We start from the raw sequence: 22,747 nt of genomic DNA, 5'->3' as shown, positions 1-22,747 counted from the left end.
GCCCCCACAGTAGCGGGGACACAGGCCGGCAAGCACGTCTTGACAATCTACCCTCGCGACCCTTCAACGTCCCCTGCGGGTGAGTTTCCCCACAGAACTGCGACTACACGCGCCAAACGGCTCTCAAAAGTTGACATCAAACCAGAGTAAAAACAACAGTGCGCGTACTAAATATGTAAAAAAAACATCAACCACCAAGGTATAATTAGTTCATAAAACTTCCTTGTAACTATAAAAGACCCTTTTAGTTCACATCAGACGGGTAATGTGCCGGTGTCGTAACAAGGTTTGCAGGGAGGCACATATCATGCAGCAGCATGAACACCCAATCATCATGCTCATGAACTACAAAAGGATCAGCTTGACTAGCTGATTAAGGCACTCCAGGGACGGGACCACTAACTTTTCACGAAGGACGACAGGTGTAGGGCTTATTTATTTATACTTGCATATAAAATCCTGTATATTTTATCACCGTCACCGACATTCCGTGATATTTCTTTTGTTTCTACCTTAGTAGGCGGAAACAGAAAGAAAATATCTAGGTGGGGGTTATTCCACATGCAAAAATCTTTCTCACGGCTCCACCCTTTTTGACCCGGGGACGCCATTGCTTTACGATCATCCGTCGTGAAATGACGGAGCGTTGCCGCGGTAATGGCGGAAGCTAGGCTTCTGCTTTGCGGCAACGACGTTGGCTGAGTCGGATCCTGACACGCCCAGGCGCGTCGGAAGGGCTTCAGGTAACGGTGGCCGTGCGAATGTCGTGCATACAGGGTTTATTTCTTAAACTCTTTTTTTAAGTCTTCAGAAAGGCAAGAGTAACTTCCCCCCTCCATTTTGGGAATCAGACTCTGTTACTTCCAGAGAGACCTCTTCCCCGCATCTTTTCATTTGTATCTTTACTCTTCTGCCGGTTAGACCGTCTCTCCCCGCGGTCCTCCTAGACGTCTCACCGTTTTGATTTTTTTTTTTTTTTTCCTGTGCTTTTCGAGAATCCCAGGCCCCGCGGTGATCTTTCCTCCCGCTCTGAGCGGATCCCCGGCCGCCTCCGTCCGCGTTCTCGGTCTGAGGGATGGAGCCTCACGGCCCTTGGGAATCCCCACCTTGGGAGGGTTCTTCCTTGCCCGGAGCATGGTCTTCCTCCGCCCTCGGGCAGGCCTTCTCCCAAATCTTGCACCAGTTTGCCGGCCAGGAATCCCGACGGGGCAAGGCCAGAAGTGCAGCTCTTGAGGACCTCGCTGCTCTGCTCGAAGCTAAAGAATGTGATCGGTTATTTGAGGGGAGTGACGCCTCGCTCCGTGGAATGCCCGAGATGCTGGGGCAGGTGGCAAAAGCCCTAGGGAAGTATGCAGCCCCTGCCGAGGAGCCGGAAGGGAGAGGTGACCGCCACCCCGACGTGGCGGAGAAAGCGGCGGCAGTTGCGTTACTGTTTCTTAAGCTCTTGAGGAAGGTCGAGGCCGCCAAGAATTCCTTGGTTTGCCCTGCATGGAAGACAAGCCTCCGTCCCTTGGCAGGACCCATCTATGTTTTTGCAGTCACACACAGCTTGGAGCAACCGTGGACCAGCCCAAGATCTCAAGAGGTCGCTGGACAGGTGCTCGCCTTATTGCTTCAGGTCACTGAGTGTGGTTCTGTGGCTGGATTCCTCCACGGAGAAAATGAAGACGAGAAAGGGAGATTTACTGCGATCATGGGGCTTCTCAAACCCGATTTGAATAAGTGAGTACTCTTGCCAATAAAGGCCATCAACTTGAGCTTCAGCCTAATATTTTAGAAGGCTAGAGCTCAGAGGAGTCTTGTTTTTTCATCACTAAGATGAGGGCGTTTAATAGCAGGCCTCTTAAGGCCCAGAAAGATTGTGATTTGCTATAAATGACATTAAGTAGGTAGTGGCAAATTCGACATTAGAACCTAGGTCTTCGTACTCGATTTTCCAGTCCTCTTGACAACTGCCCTGCAATTGGAAGTTCTGTCCCATTTATTTAGACTTAACTTTCTTTAGTTAGGTGGGGTTAGGGAGTTGGAAATTTAAAGGTAAGGTTTAAATTTAAACTATTGAAACTCATCGCTGTTATTTAGATGTGGCAGTGATGTTTGCTGGCTCAGTGGTAAAGAATCCGCCTGCCAGTGCAGGAGACGCAGAAGACACAGGTTCGATCCCTGGGTGGGAAAGATCTGGAGAAGGAAATGTCAGCCAACTCCAGTATTCTTGCCTAGGAAGTCCCATGGACAGAGGAGCCTGGTGGGCTACAGTCCATGGGGTTGCAGAGTCGGACACAACAACTAAACAACAACAGTGAAGTTAAAAGACAGTTTTGACGTAGTCTAGTGCTGGTTTTCATTGCTTTGGAATAGGACCAGTTTCGTTGTTTGTAATATAAAGATAACATTACCTGTTAGACTGTATTTGAAGATTGGTTGAGTAATGTATATAAACTCACTTTATAAGTTATAAATTGCTGTTTGAATGTTGAATCATTTGCTCCCTTATAGTAATAATAATAATGTTACTGAAGGCATTTCCTTTCCACCTCTCTCCCTTCTCAAGACTTTCTCACTGTAACCACCACCACCATCACCACAGATTGTTTACATAGCTGTGGCTGTAACTGGCTACTTCTCCTTGGATATGCTTTAGGCCCAGAGCCCTGGGTAATAAATGTATTTAGTGTAAGTTCTGTAAGTTACTTTGATCTAAATCTTAAAAACGTATGTTATAACATCAAGGGTTATCTTATGTAGGACATTTTTTTTTCAAGTCCAAGAAAATACATTTGCGCTTCACCAGGACACCATGTCACTTAATGTGGTTTCACATTTCCATTTAGGGACTCCTGGAAGAATAACCCAGCCACCAAATATGTTTTCTCATGGACTCTGCAAAAGGTCACTCGACCCTGGCTGAGCCAACATCTGGAAAGAACACTTCCTCCGTCATTGCTCATCTCAGATGACTATCAGACTGAAAACAAAATCCTGGGTGTCCACTGCCTCCAGCACATTGTGCTTAACGTGGTGAGTGACCTCTGCTCCCTGGCATGTGTATTGATGGCACACACTGAGTCTTGGCCATTCCTCATTCACGATATCACCAATTTATTGTTGCTTGTATTTATATCTTTTATTAACTATTAATGCTGTTATGTGACTCAATTCAATAATTTATATTTTTGCCTATATTTTCCTCTACCAACCTAGTAGCTTGTGAGGTGAAGAGAAAGTCTCTCGGTTGTGTCCAACTCTTTGTGATCCCATACACCATAGCCTGCCAGGCTCCTCTGTCCACGGGATCTCCCAGGCAAGAATACAAGTAGCTTGTATCTCAGAGGTGATATGTATAAGAAACACAGACCATTGTCAGACTGAAGAACCAGACTTTGACTAATTAACAACTGACTTTCAAGGAACAAAAAATTCAGAAGCTGAAAGGGATTATATCCAAATGTGTAAGCTATTACTCAAGGAAACTTTTTTGCTTCTGTGTATTATGGAGCTTTTGAAATATACACAGAGTAGTGTAACCCACATACCATGTTCAGTCTCAAAATTTATCAACATTGTGCCAACCTTGGGAAGCTTTAATTGGGTAATTTGTCTGATTGCAGCCAGCTGCTGATTTGCTGCAGTACAACAGGGCTCAGGTCCTCTACCACGCCCTTTTCAACCACCTGTACGCACGGGAACACCACCTCATTCAGGTAATTGTAAGATTTGCTCATAACGGTAAGTCTAAGCTTTCAAATTTGAGAAGGTGGCATTATGTGAATAAGAATAGTTGGTGGCATTTTTCTCTTCTTGGAAGGTGGGGATGATAACTGAGAGCCACTAACAAGTTGAAAAGACGGATAGCTGGACTTCCCTGGTAGTACAGTGGTCAGGAGTCTGCCTGCCAATGCAGGGGACACAGGTTCGATCCCTGGCCCAGGAAGATCCCACATGCTGCAGAGCACCTAAGCCCCTGTGCCACAGTCCCTGAGCCTGCGCTCTAGAGCGCTTGGGCTGGAGCTACTGAATGCACCTAGAGCCCGTGCTCTGCAACAAGAGAGCTCAGCCTCATTAAAAGTGAGTTTACTGCAATGAAGAGCAGTCTTACAGTCTGCAACTAGAGAAAGCCCTTGAGCAGCAGCAAAGGTCCAGCACAGGCAAAAATAAATACATTTAAAAAAAGAAAATGGGGATAGCAAATGGCGAGTGAAAATGGCTTCATCTGGGTCAATTATATATCACTTGGGGGCAGTTTTATGTCTGAAAAAGTTCTAGTTAAAAAAAATTTTTTTTTGTAGTCTCTCACCTATTTATGAACAAGAGAGAAAGATGGGTTCTTTCTTCCCTGTGCCTCCATTTTTTTTCTTTTCAGCCACATGGTTTTTAGGATCTTAGTTCCCCCTACCAGGGCTTAAACCCTGGCCCCAGCAGTGGAAGTGCAGAATCCTAACCACTAGACTACCAAGGAACTCCTGAGTAAGTTCTGTTTTTATTAAGTGTCCTTCCTTCTGGGCTGCTTTTATATCAATACAGACACGGGGAACTCTTTGTATGTGGGGTGAGTGTCATTTGCTGTTTCATCCAGTACACTCTGAGTACCTATTGTGTGTAACCTATTATGTGTAACCACTGAGTAACCATTGTAGGTTCCAAGATTGAATGAGTCAGGCAAGGTTTCTGGCTATAAGAAATCCTTTGCAGACACATTTATGTAAATATATATACTGTAAATATAAATACAGTACAGAGTAATCTATTAAAAGAGGTTTGTATAAAATGCGGTAGGTGTTTAGCAATAAGCAGCTAACGAGGTTTGGTGGTATTGGGGTGTTTTTGAATGCAAAAGTAGGAAGTCAAGAAACACTTGGAGTAACAGGCAAATTTGGCCTTGGAATACGGAATGAAGCAGGGCAAAGACTAATAGAGTTTTGCCAAGAAAATGCACTGGTCATAACAAACACCTTCTTCCAACAACACAAGAGAAGACTCTATACATGGACATCACCAGATGGTCAACACTGACATCAGATTGATTATATTCTTTGCAGCCAAAGATGGAGAAGCTCTATACAGTCAGCAAAAACAAGACCAGGAGCTGACTGTGGCTCAGACCATGAACTCCTTATTGCCAAATTCAGACTTAAATTGAAGAAAGTAGGGAAAACCACTAGACCATTCAGGTATGACCTAAATCAAATCCCTTATGATTATACAGTGGAAGTAAGAAATAGATTTAAGGGACTAGATCTGATAGAGAGTGCCTGATGAACTATGGACGGAGGTTCATGACATTGTACAGGAGATAGGGATCAAGACCATCCCCGTGGAAAAGGAATGCAAAAAAGCAAAATGGCTGTCTGGGGAGGCCTTAGAAATAGCTGTGAAAAGAAGAGAAGCAAAAAGCAAAGGAGAAAAGGAAAGATATAAACATCTGAATGCAGAGTTCCAAAGAATAGCAAGAAGAGATAAGAAAGCCTTCTTCAGCGATCAATGCAAAGAAATAGAGGAAAACAACAGAATGGGAAAGAATAGGGATCTCTTCAAGAAAAGCAGAGGTACCAAAGGAACATTTCATGCAAAGATGGGCTCAATAAAGGACAGAAATGGTATGGACCTAACAGAAGCAGAAGATATTAAGAAGAGATGGCAAGAATACACAGAAGAACTGTACAAAAAAGATCTTCACGACGCAGATAATCACGATGGTGTGATCACTGACCTAGAGACAGACATCCTGGAATGTGAAGTCAAGTGGGCCTTAGAAAGCATCACTATGAACAAAGCTAGTGGAGGTGATGGAATTCCCTTTGAGCTATTTCAAATCCTGAAAGATGATGCTGTGAAAGTGCTGCACTCAATATGCCAGCAAATTTGGAAAACTCAGCAGTGGCCACAGGACTGGAAAAGGTCAGTTTTCATTCCAATCCCAAAGAAAGGCAATGCCAAAGAATGCTCAAACTACCACACAATTGTACTCATCTCACACACTAGTAAAGTAATGCTCAAAATTCTCCAAGCCAGGCTTCAGCAATATGTGAACCGTGAACTTTCTGATGTTCAAGCTGGTTTTAGAAAAGGTAGAGGAACCAGAGATCAAATTGCCAACATCCGCTGGATCATGGAAAAAACAAGAGAGTTCCAGAAAAACATCTATTTCTGCTTTATTGACTATGCCAAAGCCTTTGACTGTGTGGATCACAATAAACTGTGGAAAATTCTGAAAGAGATGGGAATACCAGACCACCTGATCTGCCTCTTGAGAAATTTGTATGCAGGTCAGGAAGCAACAGTTAGAACTGGACATGGAACAACAGCCTGGTTCCAAATAGGAAAAGGAGTTCGTCAAGGCTGTATATTGTCACCCTGTTTATTTAACTTATATGCAGAGTACATCATGAGAAACGCTGGACTGGAAGAAAGACAAGCTGGAATCAAGATTGCTGGGAGAAATCTCAATAACCTCAGATATGCAGATGACACCACCCTTATGGCAGAAAGTGAAGAGGAACTAAAAAGCCTCTTGATGAAAGTGAAAGTGGACAGTGAAAAAGTTGGCTTAAAGCTCAACATTCATAAAACTAAGATCATGGCATCCAGTCCCATCACTTCATGGGAAATAGATGGGGAAACAGTGGAAACAGTGTCAGACTTTATTTTTCTGGGCTGCAAATTCACTGCAGATGGTGAGTGCAGCCATGAAATTAAAAGATGCTTACTCCTTGGAAGGAAAGTTATGACCAACCTAGATAGCATATTCAAAAGCAGAGACATTACTTTGCCAACAAAGGTTCGTCTAGTCAAGGCTATGCTTTTTCCTATGGTCATGTATGGATGTGAGAGTTGGACTGTGAAGAAGGCTGAGCGCCGAAGAATTGATGCTTTTGAACTGTGGTGTTGGAGAAGACTCTTGAGAGTCCCTTGGACTGCAAGGAGATCCAACCAGTCCATTCTGAAGGAGATCAGCCCTGGGATTTCTTTGGAAGGAATGATGCTAAAGCTGAAACTCCAGTACTTTGGCCACTTCATGCGAAGAGTTCACTCATTGGAAAATAGTGTGATGCTGGGAGGGATTGGGGGCAGGAGGAGAAGGGGACAACAGAGGATGAGGTGGCTGGATGGCATCACTGACTCAATGGACGTGAGTCTGAGTGAACTCCGGGAGTTGGTGATGGACAGGGAGGCCTGGCGTGCTGCAATTCATGGGGTCGCAAAGAGTTGGACACGACTGAGTGACTCATCTGATCTGAAGGGGATCTGGTAAGGTGATATTTGCTTATAAAGAATGAATTAGAATTTCTGGGGGATATTGTGTGGGGAAGGGTGCCAAGACCATTCTGAAGTCAAGATGTTACATAAAATTAGAGTTAGAAATAACCTTGTTTCTTATTTTAGGCCAGATATTCTCCCTCCTCCTACCTCAGCCTGCCCCTTTCTTTTTAAAATATTATTTTAGATTTTGAGAATATAGGCTATCCTAAAAGACAGGAAGGTTAGGGCTCTTGGAATGGTGGTTAAAAAGTAAGAGAAACAAAGATCACGGGAGAGCTAAAAGGGATTGCATGGACACTGAAACTTCAGAGAGGGAGGTCAAAAGTGGATACAAATAGAGCCATCTTAGATTCTGTTTGGGAGAGGTCTTATAGTAGATATTATACTTGTAACTATCAACTTAGGTATTTAGTGACAATAGACTGAGACTCCTAAATTCTGGATTAAAGTCTTAGCCCTGCTCCATTCTATAGATTAGCGAAGAACAGTCCTGCTGCTGCTAAGTCGCTTCAGTCGTGTCCAGCTCTGTGCGACCCCACAGACAGCAGCCCACCAGGCTCCCCTGTCTCCGGGATTCTCCAGGCAAGAACACTGGAGTGGGTTGCCATTTCCTTCTCCAACGCATGAAAGTGAAAAGTGAAAGTCAAGTGGCTCAGTTGTGTCAGACTCTTTGCAACCCCATGGACTGCAGCCCACCAGGCTCCTCCGCCCATGGGATTCTCCAGGCAAGAGTACTGGAGTGGGGTGCCATTGCCTTCTCCAAAGAACAGTCCTTAACTTGAGACTGTCTGATGGAAATAAAGAATGTTTAAAAAGTTTGAAAATATAAAGTAATACATTACACTTAATAGGATTCTATGACATGGACACTGAGGATGGTAGATGAGTGGAAGTTGCAAGAGAAATCATTGAGTGTTATGACTACCAACTGGTGAACTACAGCTCCTTTCTCTTACTCCCTCTTAGGCTGTGCTCCTGTGTCTGCTGGATTTATTCCCCATCCTGGAGAAAGCCCAGCACTGGAAGGGAGATGGGGCCCGACCCACCACTCACTGTGATGAGGTCCTGCAGTTGATCCTGACGCACATGGAGCCCGAGCACCGCCTTCTCTTACGCAGGACTTACTCGAGAAACCTACCAGCTTTTGTGAAAAGGTGAGTCCGAGCAGCTGGGTCTGGCCATACTCCTCAACTTCACTCTTCATCGCATCTTCTCTGTTGTTGTCAGGTTGGGGATCTTAACTGTCCGGCACTTGAAAAGGCTGGAGCGAGTTATCATTGGTTACTTGGAGGTATATGATGGACCTGAGGAGGAGGCCAGATTGAAGATACTGGAAACCCTAAAACTTCTCCTGCAGTATACTTGGCCCAGGTATGACAGCCAGCAGTCAGGTGTGCTAAGGGGCAAAACTCTATCCATACTCCCTGCAGAACTTGCCCAGATGTATGTTCAGTACAAAGTATTAAGGACATGCTGTACAGATGGAATACCTTCCATTTCCCATACCAGTTGGACTTTAAACTGTGAAAGTGGCATTGACAATATACACTCAGGTCCCTTCGGGTGGACATGTCTACCTCTAAGGCCTGTTAGAATCTTAAGGCTGTTGAGCAGTGCTACAGTAGACATACTTGACTTGGTTCACCCTTAGGTTTCTTAGGTCTCATTGAGAACAGAGCCCTTCCAGCACATCATTGAACATGTGTGATCAGGAGAATGCTGATTTGCGATACCTTTGCTTAGCATTCCAGCTCTGGCTCAAGGCAGGTGTCTTCAACAGCAAGCTGGAACCCAAACACATTGAGTCTGCAAAAGGCTCTCTTGCAGGAAACGTTCAGTTCCTTAGTCGTGTCCGACTCTTTACGACCCCATGGACTGAAGCATCCCAGGCTTCCCTGTCGTTTACTATCTCCCATAGTTTGCTCAAACTCTTGTCTGTTGAATCAGGGATGCTATCTAACCATCTCATTCTCTGCCACCCCATGCTCCTTTTGCCTTCAGTCTTTCCCAGTATCAGGGCTTTTTCTAGTGAGTCTGAATGAAATAACAAGACTTAATTGGGCATGAGTCCCAGTATCTTAGCAACACGTATGTGTCTGTTCTGAACTGTATTCTCTCATCTCCTTATAATGTACTCCAGAATCACATTTGTACCCAGTTTGCATTTATTTACTTACTGTCTCTCTCCTCTGCTGATTCTAAGCTCCAGGAAGATGGAAGATCACTTTAGGATACCAAGAACTCCAAAATTTACTCAGAACCTGTTTAGACAGTAAGTCGTGTCTGACTCTTTTGCAACCCCATGGACTGTAGCCTGCCAGGCTCCTCTGTCCATGGGATTTTCCAGGCAGGAATACTGGAGTGGGTTGCCATTTCCTCCTCCAGAGGATCTTCCGAACCCAGGGAATCCTCCGAGCCAGGGATTGAACCCAAGGCTCCTGCATTGACAGGCGGATTCTTTACTACTGAGCCACCAGGGAAAGCCCAGTACCAAGTACATAGATATTTCCAAAGTGACTGGAATAGATGGATGAATGAAATTGAATCAATACCGATACTAAGTAGAAGTCAAGAAAACGTGGAGAGGTCAGAAAACAAATGTGAATGTGGAGGGGCGCGGTCTGGGGAGTGACTGTTGAAAGAAGACAGGTGAAGTGCTGAGCAGCACCCATGTTATTGGAAACCACTTAGTGGTTTTCAGATCACGATGAAAGATGTAAACTTTTCTTCTCCCAGTCACATTTCTGCCCAGAAATGTGGTTGGTTTTTATTTTCACACTGCAAGTTAAAATTTTCAGCTTCCTTAGGGCTTTTTAGTTTTTTTTATTGTGGTTAAAAAATACATAAAATTTACCATTTTCAAGTGTATGATTCAGTGGTATTAAGCGCATTTACGATTTTATGTAATCCTCATCATAAAAATGTTTAGAAAGGCAAAGCAGAAGTAAATAGAGACACGGCCTAACTGGTGGTAATCTAGGATCTAGCATTAAAGTGACAGAAAAGTTAAATCAACACTGAATTCTCAGAAGCCAAGCTTATTTCCTTCACTGTATCTTTAACCTCCAGGCCTAAGACCACATCCAAGCTAAAGAACTGTGGGCCGTTTCCTGTTCTCTGGCCAAAAGTATAGGCCCCTGGTAGGAGGGCCCAGTTCTCCCTTTTCAGGAGGGCTGTTTCCTAACAGTAAAACCACCAACTTCTGGAGGGCAACCAGGTGTTCTTGGGTATGCCAGCGTGTCAGAGTGTGTGGGCAGTGTGCTGTAGAGAAAATCAACAGGCTTGGAGTTCAGAAATCTGGAGTCTGGTCTCATTCTGCTTCCAGCTCTATGGTCTTAAACTTGGACTTCAGTTCCTTCCTTTATGAAACGAGGGCTTTCATATCCCAGGTGCCTTTTTCGATTTTAATATCCTGATTCAGAGTATGAATACCATGTTTCTTCTTGATTCCAGAGTCTCCTGTAGACTTGTGGTCTTACTGAAGGCTCTCTTGAAACTGATATGTGATGTAGCAAGGGATTCAAGCCTCACACCCGAGTGTGTTAAGAGCGCCTTGTTAGAAGAGGCCACCGACTGCCTGATTCTGCTGGACCGCTGTGCTTCGGGACGGGTGAAGGTAAGGGACAGTCCACCACTCGGTTTCGGTTAGGCCTCGACATCCTCAGGCAATTTCTGTGATAGTTTTGTGCCTGACCAAGTCTGTAATTGGACGTGGAAGGTTCAAGTCTCTACCTCTGAGTCTTTTAGCCTTCAGCAGAGTTTGATCAATACCTTATTCTCCCTTTAAAGCTATTCAGAACTTTTTAGATGAAAAGGGAAGAGGATCAGTGGATGCTTCTGGAGCTAGGACAGAGAATGGGCAAAAAGATCATGATCAAGACTGCAAAATGGAAATTCTCTTCTAGTGGTCTGAATGAAGAGAGAAAGTTAAAATAATGGTCTGTCATCCACCAAGGAATAATTTAGGTAGAGTAAGTAACTCAGGTAACAGAGATGTTTCCAGTTTTTCAGAGGCAATGATGTTTTCCACATACTTTATTTATCCATTTGGGAATTCTTCCTTTGGTCTCATATTCCACAGAAGTTTACTTTTCCAAGCCATCTCATATAACAGCTGTGTGTCCATGTATACATAATTTATAAATCATTGTCTCAAAATCTTCAACTTACAGTTATAGGCAGCACAAAAAGAAATTAACATCCTAAAAATATTGAGGGATACTATATTCATCTTGGCTTTTTAACTTCAAGCAGTTTTCAAGCCCTAGATCTAATCTGCTTCATCCTGGCTGGTAGAAGGCTGCTGCTCCGTGAGCCAGGAGCACATTTCCAGTTCCCAGCATTACACCAGTTCGTGAACTGCCCTAGTGTCATCAGTCCTTTCCTTCTTTGAGTCTGATACCAAGGAAGAACCACCAAGGTGAAGTAACAATCAAAAAAAACAAGCCTGTTTGGTTTCATGTTTCAGGGTCTCCTGGCTAAAATCCCCCGCAGCTGTGAAGACAGTCAGGTGGGGAACTGCATCCGAAGAGTGCAACAGCTTTCTGAAGGAGCTCCCTGCGACACAACTTAAGACTTGTATTACTTTCCTGAAGAGGAAAGGATTTTCTTTCTCTTCCAGTTGTTTTAAATGGAATTATTTCAGGCAAAAGGTATATTTATACTAAACATTATAACTTAGACCTTCTCTTGTCTTCTTTCTTTTTAACTCCCACAGAAGTAGGGAAAGGAGAATATGAACAAATGGAATCTGGACATTTCTAAATAAAGGGGTGGGGGAGGCCTGCAAGGCGAAAGATGCCAAGGAAACAGGGGTGAGTGGGTAACATTGAAATTTAGAAATATTTATACCCACAGACTCATCCCTTATGCTTCTCGGGCTCAAGCTGTTACTTCAGCACATGTCATGTAACAATGCTATAAAAATATTCACTATTTAGGCCTTTCTCCACTCCCTCCCAGATTTTTTGCCCCACAAAACTAGCATAAATATTAAAAACACAAATATTGTGAAAGAGCAAAACCCAGAAGTGTTATGTGTTTAAGATGTAAAAAAACGAAGGCGTTCAGTCCTCTTTACAAATGTCTGAAGGGAAATCACGTGGTTTTGGCCTTGGCCGCGGGCTCTGTCTCTTGCTCATACTCTATCTCCACGTAGGCTCTTTTCCTCCTCAAAGGCCCTTTCAGAGGTGTTTTGCCTTTGTGTTTGGCATCAAGGGTTTTTTCTTCTTCTTCACTGGAGGATTTATCATCCTGATCTTCATCACTGCTGGCGTCCAGTTTATCCATATCCTAACACGTGAAGGGGGAAAAAAAAGAAGACGCTAGATTCATTCCCCAAACTCCTGTCTTTGTTCTGTTTAGAACTCAATTAGATAAGTGACCTGTTCTGTGTGATCTGAACCTCCACCCCCCATTTTTGGTTGAAGCCAAAGGACAGTTTTTACCCATGAGCCTCACCTCAAAATCACTTATGTCACTCTCGTCCACTTCATCGTCTTCCACAAACTCTCTTTTTCCCACATCCTAAAATAAAACTCACCATTAGGTTCAAGATACATAATGAGAATGCAGCTTAGACATCTAGTTTTATTCTCTGATAAGTACATCAGTAACAAAAACACAATGAGAGAATGGTTACTAGGCAACCAAATCAACTTATTTCTTTAGGGATATCAATTCTCATGCCTGATTTAAATCATCAGAGATAAAACAGCCTCATTTTAACCAGTTAAAATCAGTATATAGGAACAAACAATTCTTTATACATTCAACTAAAACTATTCATTTCAAATATTAAAAACTAGATTACTAATAGGAAAAGTATACCTGTGTCCCTATGTGAGTCTCCTGCAAATCAATTTGTTAAATCTGCCCTTTCCCAAAAATACTATCACTTAAGTACTTCCTGTATAGTAATAGTAAGATTAAACCCTTGGTAAATTTCAGTAGGTTTCTTAATGTTATGTTCCCTTAGGCAATAAGGACTCTTTGTCACCTTGCAGGAAAAATTTTAGAAGGCTACTAAGTAAGATTACGGAGAAGGCACTGGTACCCCCACTCCAGTACTCCTGCCTGGAAAATCCCATGGACGGAGGAGCCTGTTAGGCTGCAGTCCATGGGGTTGCTAAGAGTCGGACATGACTGAGCGACTTCCTTTCACTTTTCACTTTCATGCATTGGAGAAGGAAATGGCAACCCACTCCAGTGTCCTTGCCTGGAGAATCCCAGGGACGGGGGAGCCTGGTGGGCTTCCGTCTATGGGGTCGCACAGAGTCGGACACGACTGAAGCGACTTAGCAGCAGCAGCAAGTAAGATTAAATTGTCAACATGTGGTTTATTGGCTGAACCTGGAGAATAAAGAAGCCACTACTGAACCAAATTAATAAAAAATGATAGGAAATGAGTGACCAGCTAACTATTTTTTGGTTAGGGAACTGAAAATGATATTCTCTATTACATAAAAATAGATCTAATCCTACAGATTACTGCTTGACAGAACAAAAACACAAAGCTTACTTCTTCATCTTCTTCATCATCTTTTTCCTCAGCATCCGAAGAGTCACTCTCTGCCTCCTGCTGTTCCAGGGCCTTGTCGAAGGCGTGGATGGGGAAGTTGTAGATGTCACCGTACTGAAGAAAGGAAACACGGGTCAGTTTTCGTCACGTTTGACCGTGTGCTTCAAGACCACTGTCCAACCAGCATATTATTTTTCTCAGTGATTAAGAACATTTAGTTTGATAAGTAATAGTACTATATTATGTTCAAGCCTAGAGCCAGTGGTGTCTTTAAAAAACCCATATTTGACATTTACATAATCAGTTAACACCAAACTGGTAACTTCTATCAAGGACGGACGCCAGATCAGTTGAAATTTAGTAGTATATAAAACCCATGGATTGAAACAAATGTAGTTTTACCAACAAAGGGGAAATAAGGGTTAAAAAGCATATTTTATTCATGTTGTATCTTTAAGTGACATTCATTTTTCAAAAGAGAATAAAAATTCATTTTAAAGAACCTTAAAAGACTAGGATGAATAAGCAGGAGGATCAAAGCTGTGTGGCTTTTTAGAGACCTGGAATTGCTGTGTTTGGAGGAGGAGTTGGGAATAATGGCAAAAAAGGAAAGGCCTCCAAACTCGAGTGTCAAGGGTTAACTGCAGTGGTTTACATGCTTGCATTACAAGCCAGAGCTTGTACTTATTTTATAAAATGATACTTATTTTATTCCAGGAATAAAATCGAGGTAAGGCTCTTTCTAACATCTTTAAAAACAAATCCCATTTCCAACTAGTCCCATATCTCCTAGCATATTACCACCTAAAAAATAAAATCGGTACCCCAAAGTTTCTAGCTTTCTCACCGTATCCTGTTTCAGTCTCTCCAGCAACTCTTTTTCAATAGCATTGTCCAGCTGAGCAGCTATTAATGCCTTTTCCTATAAGAGAAAAAGAACAAACCCATTTACTTCATTAGTACTCATTGTTCAGCCTGTAGAAGGGAAGAAACCAAGTTTTTATGTGAAAGATGTAATCGCCTTTTCCCTCTTGCTGTAACAGGAACTTCTGCCTGTTTAACCAGATAGATATTTTTTTTCCTTGTCAAACCTTGGAAATCTTTCAACTTAAAAAATTCCTACGGTTTTATGAATAGATTTCTAAATTAAATTCTAAGAGTCTTTGATAAAGCAAACTGGTATACGAACACTTAAATATTTCAGAAAATTAGCAATCCTGAAGCAAGACTATAAAAGCTGCAAAAAAGGAACAGTGACCGTCACTCATTTACATTTTCTAAAGCCATAGACACAACATGTTAGAAAAGATAAAAAAAATCTCTTCCTTCTACTGTATAAATCAGGGAACTATATTAAACATCCTGTGATAAACCATAAAGAAAAGAATATATGTGTAACTGAAGCACTGCTGTACAGCAGAAATTAATACTGTAAATCATACTTGAACAAAATAAATCTCTTCCTTTAGTGACTTCTTACAGGTGATGATACATGGTATCTCTACCTTTACAAAACTGAAACATAAAAACCAAAATGTAGCCTCAATCTACCTTTTTCCCCAAAGACTGCATTAAGATGATAGTGGAAATCTCAGAGGATGTTAGCCTTACACTCTGAAGCTGTGTTAGAATGAATAGTGCACAGGATCAGTTACAAAGGAGATGGGGGCTCACAAAGCAGTGAAGAGATTATTGTGATGTTCTACATTTTTCTCTAAAGTGGGTGCTTACACCTCAGGGGTGATCTACTGAGATGTAGGAACCAAATGCTCAAAACTTCTGTAAATATTTTTTCTTTAAAATACTACACAAAGAGTATGAAAGTGGTGATCTCATTCAGATTCTTGCAGCATACAGCTATTTGGTTAAGTTTGCTTGGTTACGTGGCTCTATAGATGATAGTGAATAGTTTGCAATAAGATAGGCAGTAGTTATATATGCTGGTTATTTAATGGTTTAGCACTTGAGTCTCAAAACTTAAAGAACCATGCATTCTTCACACACACACACACACACACACACACACACACAAACACACCCCCCCCACCGTTCAGATTTGTCAACATTTTCTAAGATAACAAATAGCTGTCAGTGGTATGTAACATAAAGAAGTTTTTAAAGTTTTGACAAGGAAGATGAAAACTCGCTAGCCACATTTAAACAAAGGTGTCTGCATAATTGGTGGTGGAGAATGAAAAGTGAACAGCAAGTACGAAATGCAGGCACTCAACAATACCCTCCTTTCTCTGTCTTTGAGCTCTATCACCTATGACAGCCCTTAGAGGCAAATTTTACTTTGCTGAGAACCAGGCCTTCACTACATCACAGACTATTATTTAAATATATCTACAGCACAAGTGTACATGTATAACATTTGCAAATAATATACTGGGGAGCAAATGTTCAAAAATTTTATTGATGGAGTGATCAAAAAAGTTTGGAGACCAATGACTGAGGCTTGAAACGCAGAACTCTATGTGATTAATGGAAACAAAGCATCAGGATTATTAAAGCTGTTTCTTGATAGGATATGACAAATGATGAGGTACACGTTTGTGGATGTAGGGTAAGCAAAGCAAATACTTAAACTGACTGAAAATGTGAACTTGTCAGGAAGACCTAATTCCGGGTCTTAAAAGCGTAAGAATGTTCAGCCTGAGTGAGGTCCCATGAGGTTGACAGGGAGACTGCTCTTTTCCACAAAGGCTGGAATTTCCTGACTAGATTTTCCACGGTTGGCACAATATTACCATCACTGTTGACTACTTCAGGAACAAAGCTGACTAGTTCAGAGAAACAAATAATCTCAATCCCTTACCAGCAATTTCAGAACCCCCAAAGCTCAATTTGGGCTTCTCTGGTAGCTCAGGTGGTAAAGAATCCGCCAACAACCAGGTCTCCACGGGAGACCCTGGTTCGATTCCTGTATTGGGAAGTCCTCCTGGAGAAGGGATAGGCTACCCACTCCAATATTCTTGGGCTTCCCCGGTGGCTCAGACGGTAAAGAATCTGCCTGCAATGCAGGTAGACCTAGGTTCGATCCCTGGGTTGGGAAGATCCCCTGGAGGAGGAGACAGCAACCCACTCTAGTATTCTTGCCTAGAGAATCCCTATGGACAGAGGAGCCTGGTGGGCTACAGTACACGGGGCCACAAAGAGTCGGACACGACTGAGTGACTAAGCACAGCACAGTGCTCAATTTAGAGGCCTAATATTACCTGGACTGGCATGAGGCTACTTAAAAAGTTTTTTTCAAAAAATTCCACCTACTGTAAATTCATCTAGTAAAACATTGTTATATATCACTGTACAACTGCTAGTGTGTGTGACCAGAATACTCAAAATTAGCTGAGAATAAAATGTAAAATATAAAATGAGCAAAACAGGATTCTAAATCTGAAATCCCTGACTCAAAAATTTCAGACAAGGAGCTATGGATCTCTGTTGAAGGTATTCCTCCTGTTTTGTATTACAAATGTCCCTGAAGCACCCACATTTTATGCGGCCCTGAGAGTCATAATCTTCAGATACAGAATACCAGATACCGTATGCAGCTAACACTGTTGTCTGTTACCAGGGCATGAACAGTTCACAGACAGTGGTGACTGAATGGTTCTCATGAGCCCTGCTTACACATCCCTACTCTTCAGTGAACGTGTAGACGTTGTGACTATCAGAACAATAAGTTACCTCTCTTCGTTTTTCCCTCCGCTCCACCTTCTTACTCAAAGGAACAAGTTTCCTCCTATGGGAAATAAAACACATGATCAGAAAACATGTTCCTTTATTTAAAAAATGAGAAGAAAAAAGGACTGGAATTGATTTTGTAGAGCTCACCTCAATATAGCAAGATTATATACTAAAATATCCTCGATAATGCTATAAAGTCAAGCAATTTTACATATATTTGACAGACATGTTTCACATACATGGCTGTTTTTGTTTCTTGAGGCATTCTGAGATTTCTGAGGGCATTCACAATGCTGAAGATTAATGCTTCTGTGAACTGCAAGAAAAGAACTTTCTAGGAAGTGACATCTCTAGCTTTCTCTGCAGGTCACAATGCAGAGAAGTGAAGCTTCTTTAAGCTGCCACTCCTTAAAGAAGGCACAGTTAACTGTGTGGACTTCACACCACTGTTAAAAATCAGTTCTCAGTGGACCCAGAGTGAGGTTCTTAACATTCACTTTAGATTCTCTAATTTTAGGATTCCCTCAGGGTTATAAAGACAATTTGCTGAAGCTGATTTTCAGACAGGAAGGGGATAATCAAGTTGTACTATACACTTTTAAAATCCTGCAAAAATCAAAGGGCACAATATTAATTTGTGGTAAAACTGCTGCTGCTTAGCATGTTATTAAAAATTACCCAAAGCTGAACTTAAAGCATTTCTAGAGGTTTCACCATCTCTCAGCTTTCATAATATGATGCGTGCAAAGACACTTAAAAATGAATGATCAGTACTTACTGTCGCTTAAGTGTAAGTTTTCGAATTCGAATTAGGTACTGGGTGATCTTGGTGAATCTCTGCTTACATTTGTGTCGAATGAAACGGGGCCAGTAAATTAGGTTTTCATCTATTTGCTCCAGTGCTTTCTCATAGTTTTTATGAAGCCGGACCTGTCGAACAGATTAATGGAAGCATGATGAACAAGGATAAATGATCAGGTCTTCACTGTTTATGACACCCATGTGGCCTCTTAGAGGCCTTAAACTCCAGGAGTTTAAGATAGATGTGGTCAAGGAAGGGAGAAAAAGCATGTGGCCTTTTTGCTGTTGATCAATGGTCATAGTAATTTAATACCCCAAGTCTTACCCGTTCCCAGAGACGCCTGGGGAAAGCTGCTCGTTCTATAACCTTCATATACAAGTAGCACTGTCCTGCAGGATACAGTAAATACTTCTATTATTATTTGCAGAGACACTAAAGAACATCCTTTTAAAAGCTGCTGAGTACTTCCCATGAAGTTAAACCTGAGGAGTTACCTTTCTCTTCTTTGATAGTGGCATACTGACTGTTTGCCAGGGGACAGGATGACCTGTTACACAGTCCAGTCAGGCTATATTCATTTCTGCAGAAACTCTGAGTCTTGGTTCTAGAATAAGAGGGAAAGAACCAAAATTATAAGATGGGTTACCAAGAGGGCAACCGAAAGAATCTCTGTTCAAGCTGAAAATCTAGACTCACCTTATTTTGAAGGAACAAAATTGCTTGTTTCCTAGTGTATCCCAGATAACCTGTAAGACAAAAGTAAAATCCATTTCAATTGCTCTCACCTAACAGACACCACATTAATCCAAGAAAACAATGCCCTAGGGCAGCGCCCTGCTTTACTGAGAAAGTCTCTGAGGAATGAGGACAAAGTGCTTTGTAAAATAGTCTGATTTATTTGTTATTTTACACAAATAACAGATTCTTACAGGAAAAGTAAATACAAATTAACAATAACCATAACCTTACTGCCCAGAGATATAATTTCATTAGTGTTTTATAAATAGTTGTATGTTATACCAACTAATATGCCTACATGGATATTTTGAACAATATGAGTTTGTAGTATGTATATATAAACTATATTATATATATATATAATAGTAACTTTCCTTTTTTACTTAATATGTTCATTATCCATTGTGAAAGGCTGCACAGTACTAGGTTTTTAGATATACATTCCATGATTTTATCTCATTGAGGACAAGGAAAATCATCTACTATCTTCTGCTAACTCTTGTGCTCTATATTCATTCGGCATTTAATGTCCACTTAGTAGTTACGTAAGACACTAACATTTCAAAGTCCTGACACACAGGAGGTACTCAAGCACATGCTGAATGAAGGAAGGTACAGTCCTTAAAGAGCGTTCTCTATCTAGTCAGAAAGATACAAAACATCACGAAGCAGTAGTTGCTAAATACCACAACAGGGGTGTATAAGCGCCTGAGAACCTTTGAGTGAGTCACCTTCAGGAGCTGGGAAAGGGCTTTAGAGAAGTTAAAGGGAAAAACACAAAGAAGAGTTAAAGACCGAAACATTTTTGGAACCTTATGGGACCTGTTTGGTGAGGGGCGGTAGGAAACAGGTACGAGGAAATGAAACTGGAAAAGCAGGAGCTAACTCTGGCTTGTGGCTTTAAATATCATCTCAAAGTTGATGACTCCCAAACTGTCATCTCCTAGTCAGACTTCTAAGCACCAGATTCATATATACATCCAGCTGCTTACTTGACATTTCTGCCTGAAAGGCCTCAAACACATTAGCAGGTCCAAATGGAGGTTCCAATTCCACACCTCTCAAAAGAATACCTTCTCTAGTTTTCCCCACATCCATAAACAGAATCACCACTGAACAGCCTGTTCAAATCCAAAAGCCCCTTGATTTCTTCCCTCTCCTCATCACACCATAACCAAGTCTTGCCAGTTACACTGATAAAACAGATCTCAAATCCATCCACTTCTTTTCATGACCAGTACTACCTTAGTGGAACCTACTTTCATCACGCTGTAGTCTCCTTGCTTTCATTCTCTCTCCTTTCATAGGACAGAAATGTTCACAAACACAAGTCAGATGTCATGTCACTTTAAAACCTTTAAAACACCTCCTTCAAGACTCTACATGATCTTGTCCCGCAAAGACATCCAGCTTCACTACCTTTCTTCCCTTGACTCCTGTAACACAGTCACACGAATGTCCCTTACCACATTCTTTTCTTACCTCCAGATCTTTGTACTATATTGTTCTATGGCCTGGATTGATTACTATTCCCTCAGCCCCGAGTGGCGGTTCCTTCTCATCTTTCAGATCTCGGCTTAGATATCTTCTATTCAGAGAAATCTCTGATCGGAAGTGGTCTCTCATCACTCTCTATCACCCCGGTGTTTCTTTCACAGCAGTACTACACATTTCAGTTGTATTTAATTCGTTCACGTGTTTACTGTCTCCTCTGCCAGAGCTCCAGGAAAGCAGAGGTCTTTTGCCTGGCTTAATAACAACCAAATTGCCAGTAATTACTACAATGCCTGGCACACTGTAGGCGCTTGAGTGTATTTCATACAAATAATGAATGAACCTAGGATGCTTCCAAAATTATGACGCGGGCACAGAGTGGAGCAAAGGTAAAAGAAAAACCTAACACAGGTAAAGCAGGCTGAAGAGTAACGCGCACGTGGATGAAAAGCACGCTTAACTTTGGTGTCTAAGGCTCACCATACCGTCCCCCACGCCGGCAGCCACCCCTCGCCCCGCCGCCTCCCAAATTCCGAGGGACCACATGCGAAAGCCTCCCTTGCGAGGCATCAAGGGCCGTTTACACCGAACCCGGGGACTGAGGTGGCGGTGAGCGGTCCCCTTAACCCCGAAGGACCCGGGTAGACACGTGAGAGCCCCACGCTCCGAAATCAGGGCTCTGGAGGCCTCGCTTCCGGAGCCCCACGAAGCTAACGGGCGGCTCTTGAGTCTCCTAAAGCAGGCGAGACACCCTGTGCAAAACCTGGGTGGCAGAGCATCAGGACTCACATCGTCCGACTGCATCTCGTCAGCAGTTCACCAGGTAGTGCCGGATCAATTGAGGGGAGCCGCCATGCTGCTTCCGGAGAATCACTTCCGCGAAGCCCAGTCTCGCCTATCGCGAGAGTTCTGATTTCACGGCCTTGCAACAGCGGCTCCTGGCGGTCTGACGTTCACGCTCGCCGCCAGTCCCCGGACTGTCCCCACACGCTCGTTCCGCCGGGTTCTCGTCCCCGGCTGGCCTTGGGACTGTCAGCCCCGCTGAGGGTCCGTGCGAGGCCGCTCCTGAGCCGGCCGATTCCGATGCGAGAAGACCGGGGGCGCCAGGAGAGCCCCCTGTCGAGCCCGCGGTTTGTCGGTTCTCTGGAGAGTCGGCCGCCGGGACTTGAACGCGGGCACGGGCTACGTGCGGGGCGGTAAGCTAGGCTGTCGCTTCCTCGCCCCGTCTGTGGACCTCAGACGCGTTCTTTTAGGACGTAAGACCCTCTCTTCCGCACTTAACACGCATTTGCTTGGTGTGGAATTGGGTCCTGACTTGAAATTCATGCATCAGAAGATATTTCAAGAGCAACAGGTTTTTTTCCACGCTTTTTCTTTTGACAAGGAAAGAAGAAAATCTTCACTAGTTCATACCGTTTTCCAAAAGAAAGGCCACGAGAAGAGTAACAAAGACACACTTTCAGAATTAAAGATGGTTCTTGATTTGCATACCACGTTATAAAATAATTCAGTGTCATAAATAGTATAACTTCGTTGCATGCAGATGAAAACCAGGAATTGGAGCCACCCTGTTAGAATGCATTGATATAGCACTGGGTTTTGAAGCCAAACTTAAAAGAGTATAAAAACCGACTTCAGTTTACTAGATATTTGGGTGAGAGTCACTTAACCTTTAGCAAACTTAGGAGTATGCAAAGTCTAGAGGTATTACAATAGGGAAGAACAAGTCTGACTTCATATTGGATTCCCCCCCACCCCCGCCCACGTCTGTATTCCATTGCTCTTTTTACTCCTTAATAACTAAAAGGATGTTGCCTATAGCCTGAAATATATAGGGTGGCCCATTCTCAAGGATCAAACCTTTAAAGGTGTAACACTTTCCTGTTCATAAAGAAAAAGTTGCAGAACAGAAAATAACACTTCTCTTGTTGGACACTCATGGGAACATCATGACCTGACCCACCTTGACAGCTATAAGAACAAAGGATTCTGGCACCAAGAAGTTGGCAACAACCAACCTAACCTTCCTTTTTTATAAAAAAAGGCCTGAGTCCTGTCTGGCTTTCCAAATAAAATTGCTATTCCTTGCTTCAACAATTAATCTTTTTATTCATTGGCCTGTCTCGCAGCCAGCAGTAGGAGCTTGGACTCTGTTAAAAGTATGGTTTACATTGCTTCCTAAAGAACAGTGATTTTTCTCACTAGCCTACTGCCTTATACAAGACTGGTTTAGGGACCATAGGAAA

The 22,747-nt window shown here is 42.6% G+C and overlaps 2 protein-coding genes and 1 non-coding gene across 5 annotated transcripts; 1 reads left to right on the top strand and 2 right to left on the bottom strand.

Moving 5' to 3' along the window:
• Positions 1 to 252: 252 nt before the first annotated feature.
• On the bottom strand, positions 253 to 357 carry LOC139180263 (small nucleolar RNA U13). Its single transcript, XR_011564596.1, has one exon. It is a non-coding gene; the product is annotated as a small nucleolar RNA U13 (small nucleolar RNA).
• Positions 358 to 725: 368 nt separating this feature from the next.
• On the top strand, positions 726 to 14,279 carry TTI2 (TELO2 interacting protein 2). Of its 3 annotated transcripts, XR_011564426.1 has the most exons (9): positions 727 to 1,722; positions 2,832 to 3,018; positions 3,609 to 3,701; positions 8,224 to 8,411; positions 8,485 to 8,628; positions 9,461 to 9,529; positions 10,711 to 10,873; positions 11,726 to 11,909; positions 13,810 to 14,279. XR_011564426.1 is itself a non-coding variant. In XM_070781379.1 (8 exons), the coding sequence occupies exons 1-8, from the start codon at positions 1,076 to 1,078 to the stop codon at positions 11,828 to 11,830; spliced, it is 1,596 nt and encodes a 531-aa protein (XP_070637480.1). In that variant the 5' UTR covers positions 726 to 1,075; the 3' UTR covers positions 11,831 to 11,939. The 3 variants fall into 3 exon arrangements, 2 of the variants coding, with proteins under 2 accessions (XP_070637480.1, XP_019809027.2); XM_070781379.1 differs by lacking the exon at positions 13,810 to 14,279 and having other exon boundaries at positions 726 to 1,722; positions 11,726 to 11,939; XM_019953468.2 differs by lacking the exons at positions 9,461 to 9,529; positions 13,810 to 14,279 and having other exon boundaries at positions 730 to 1,722; positions 11,726 to 11,939.
• MAK16 (MAK16 homolog) lies at positions 10,061 to 21,398 on the bottom strand. The gene is made up of 10 exons (XM_019953471.2): positions 21,291 to 21,398; positions 18,966 to 19,015; positions 18,764 to 18,873; positions 18,594 to 18,658; positions 18,246 to 18,397; positions 17,468 to 17,522; positions 14,625 to 14,699; positions 13,778 to 13,891; positions 12,718 to 12,783; positions 10,061 to 12,549 (listed from the first exon to the last, which is right to left on the bottom strand). The coding sequence occupies exons 1-10, from the start codon at positions 21,303 to 21,305 to the stop codon at positions 12,355 to 12,357; spliced, it is 897 nt and encodes a 298-aa protein (XP_019809030.1). The 5' UTR covers positions 21,306 to 21,398; the 3' UTR covers positions 10,061 to 12,354.
• Positions 21,399 to 22,747: the final 1,349 nt, after the last annotated feature.

The sequence above is a fragment of the Bos indicus genome, chromosome 27 (genome assembly GCF_029378745.1).
Source record: "Bos indicus isolate NIAB-ARS_2022 breed Sahiwal x Tharparkar chromosome 27, NIAB-ARS_B.indTharparkar_mat_pri_1.0, whole genome shotgun sequence".
NCBI lineage: Eukaryota > Metazoa > Chordata > Mammalia > Artiodactyla > Bovidae > Bos > Bos indicus.
This window is presented reverse-complemented; position numbering and strand designations above follow the sequence as displayed.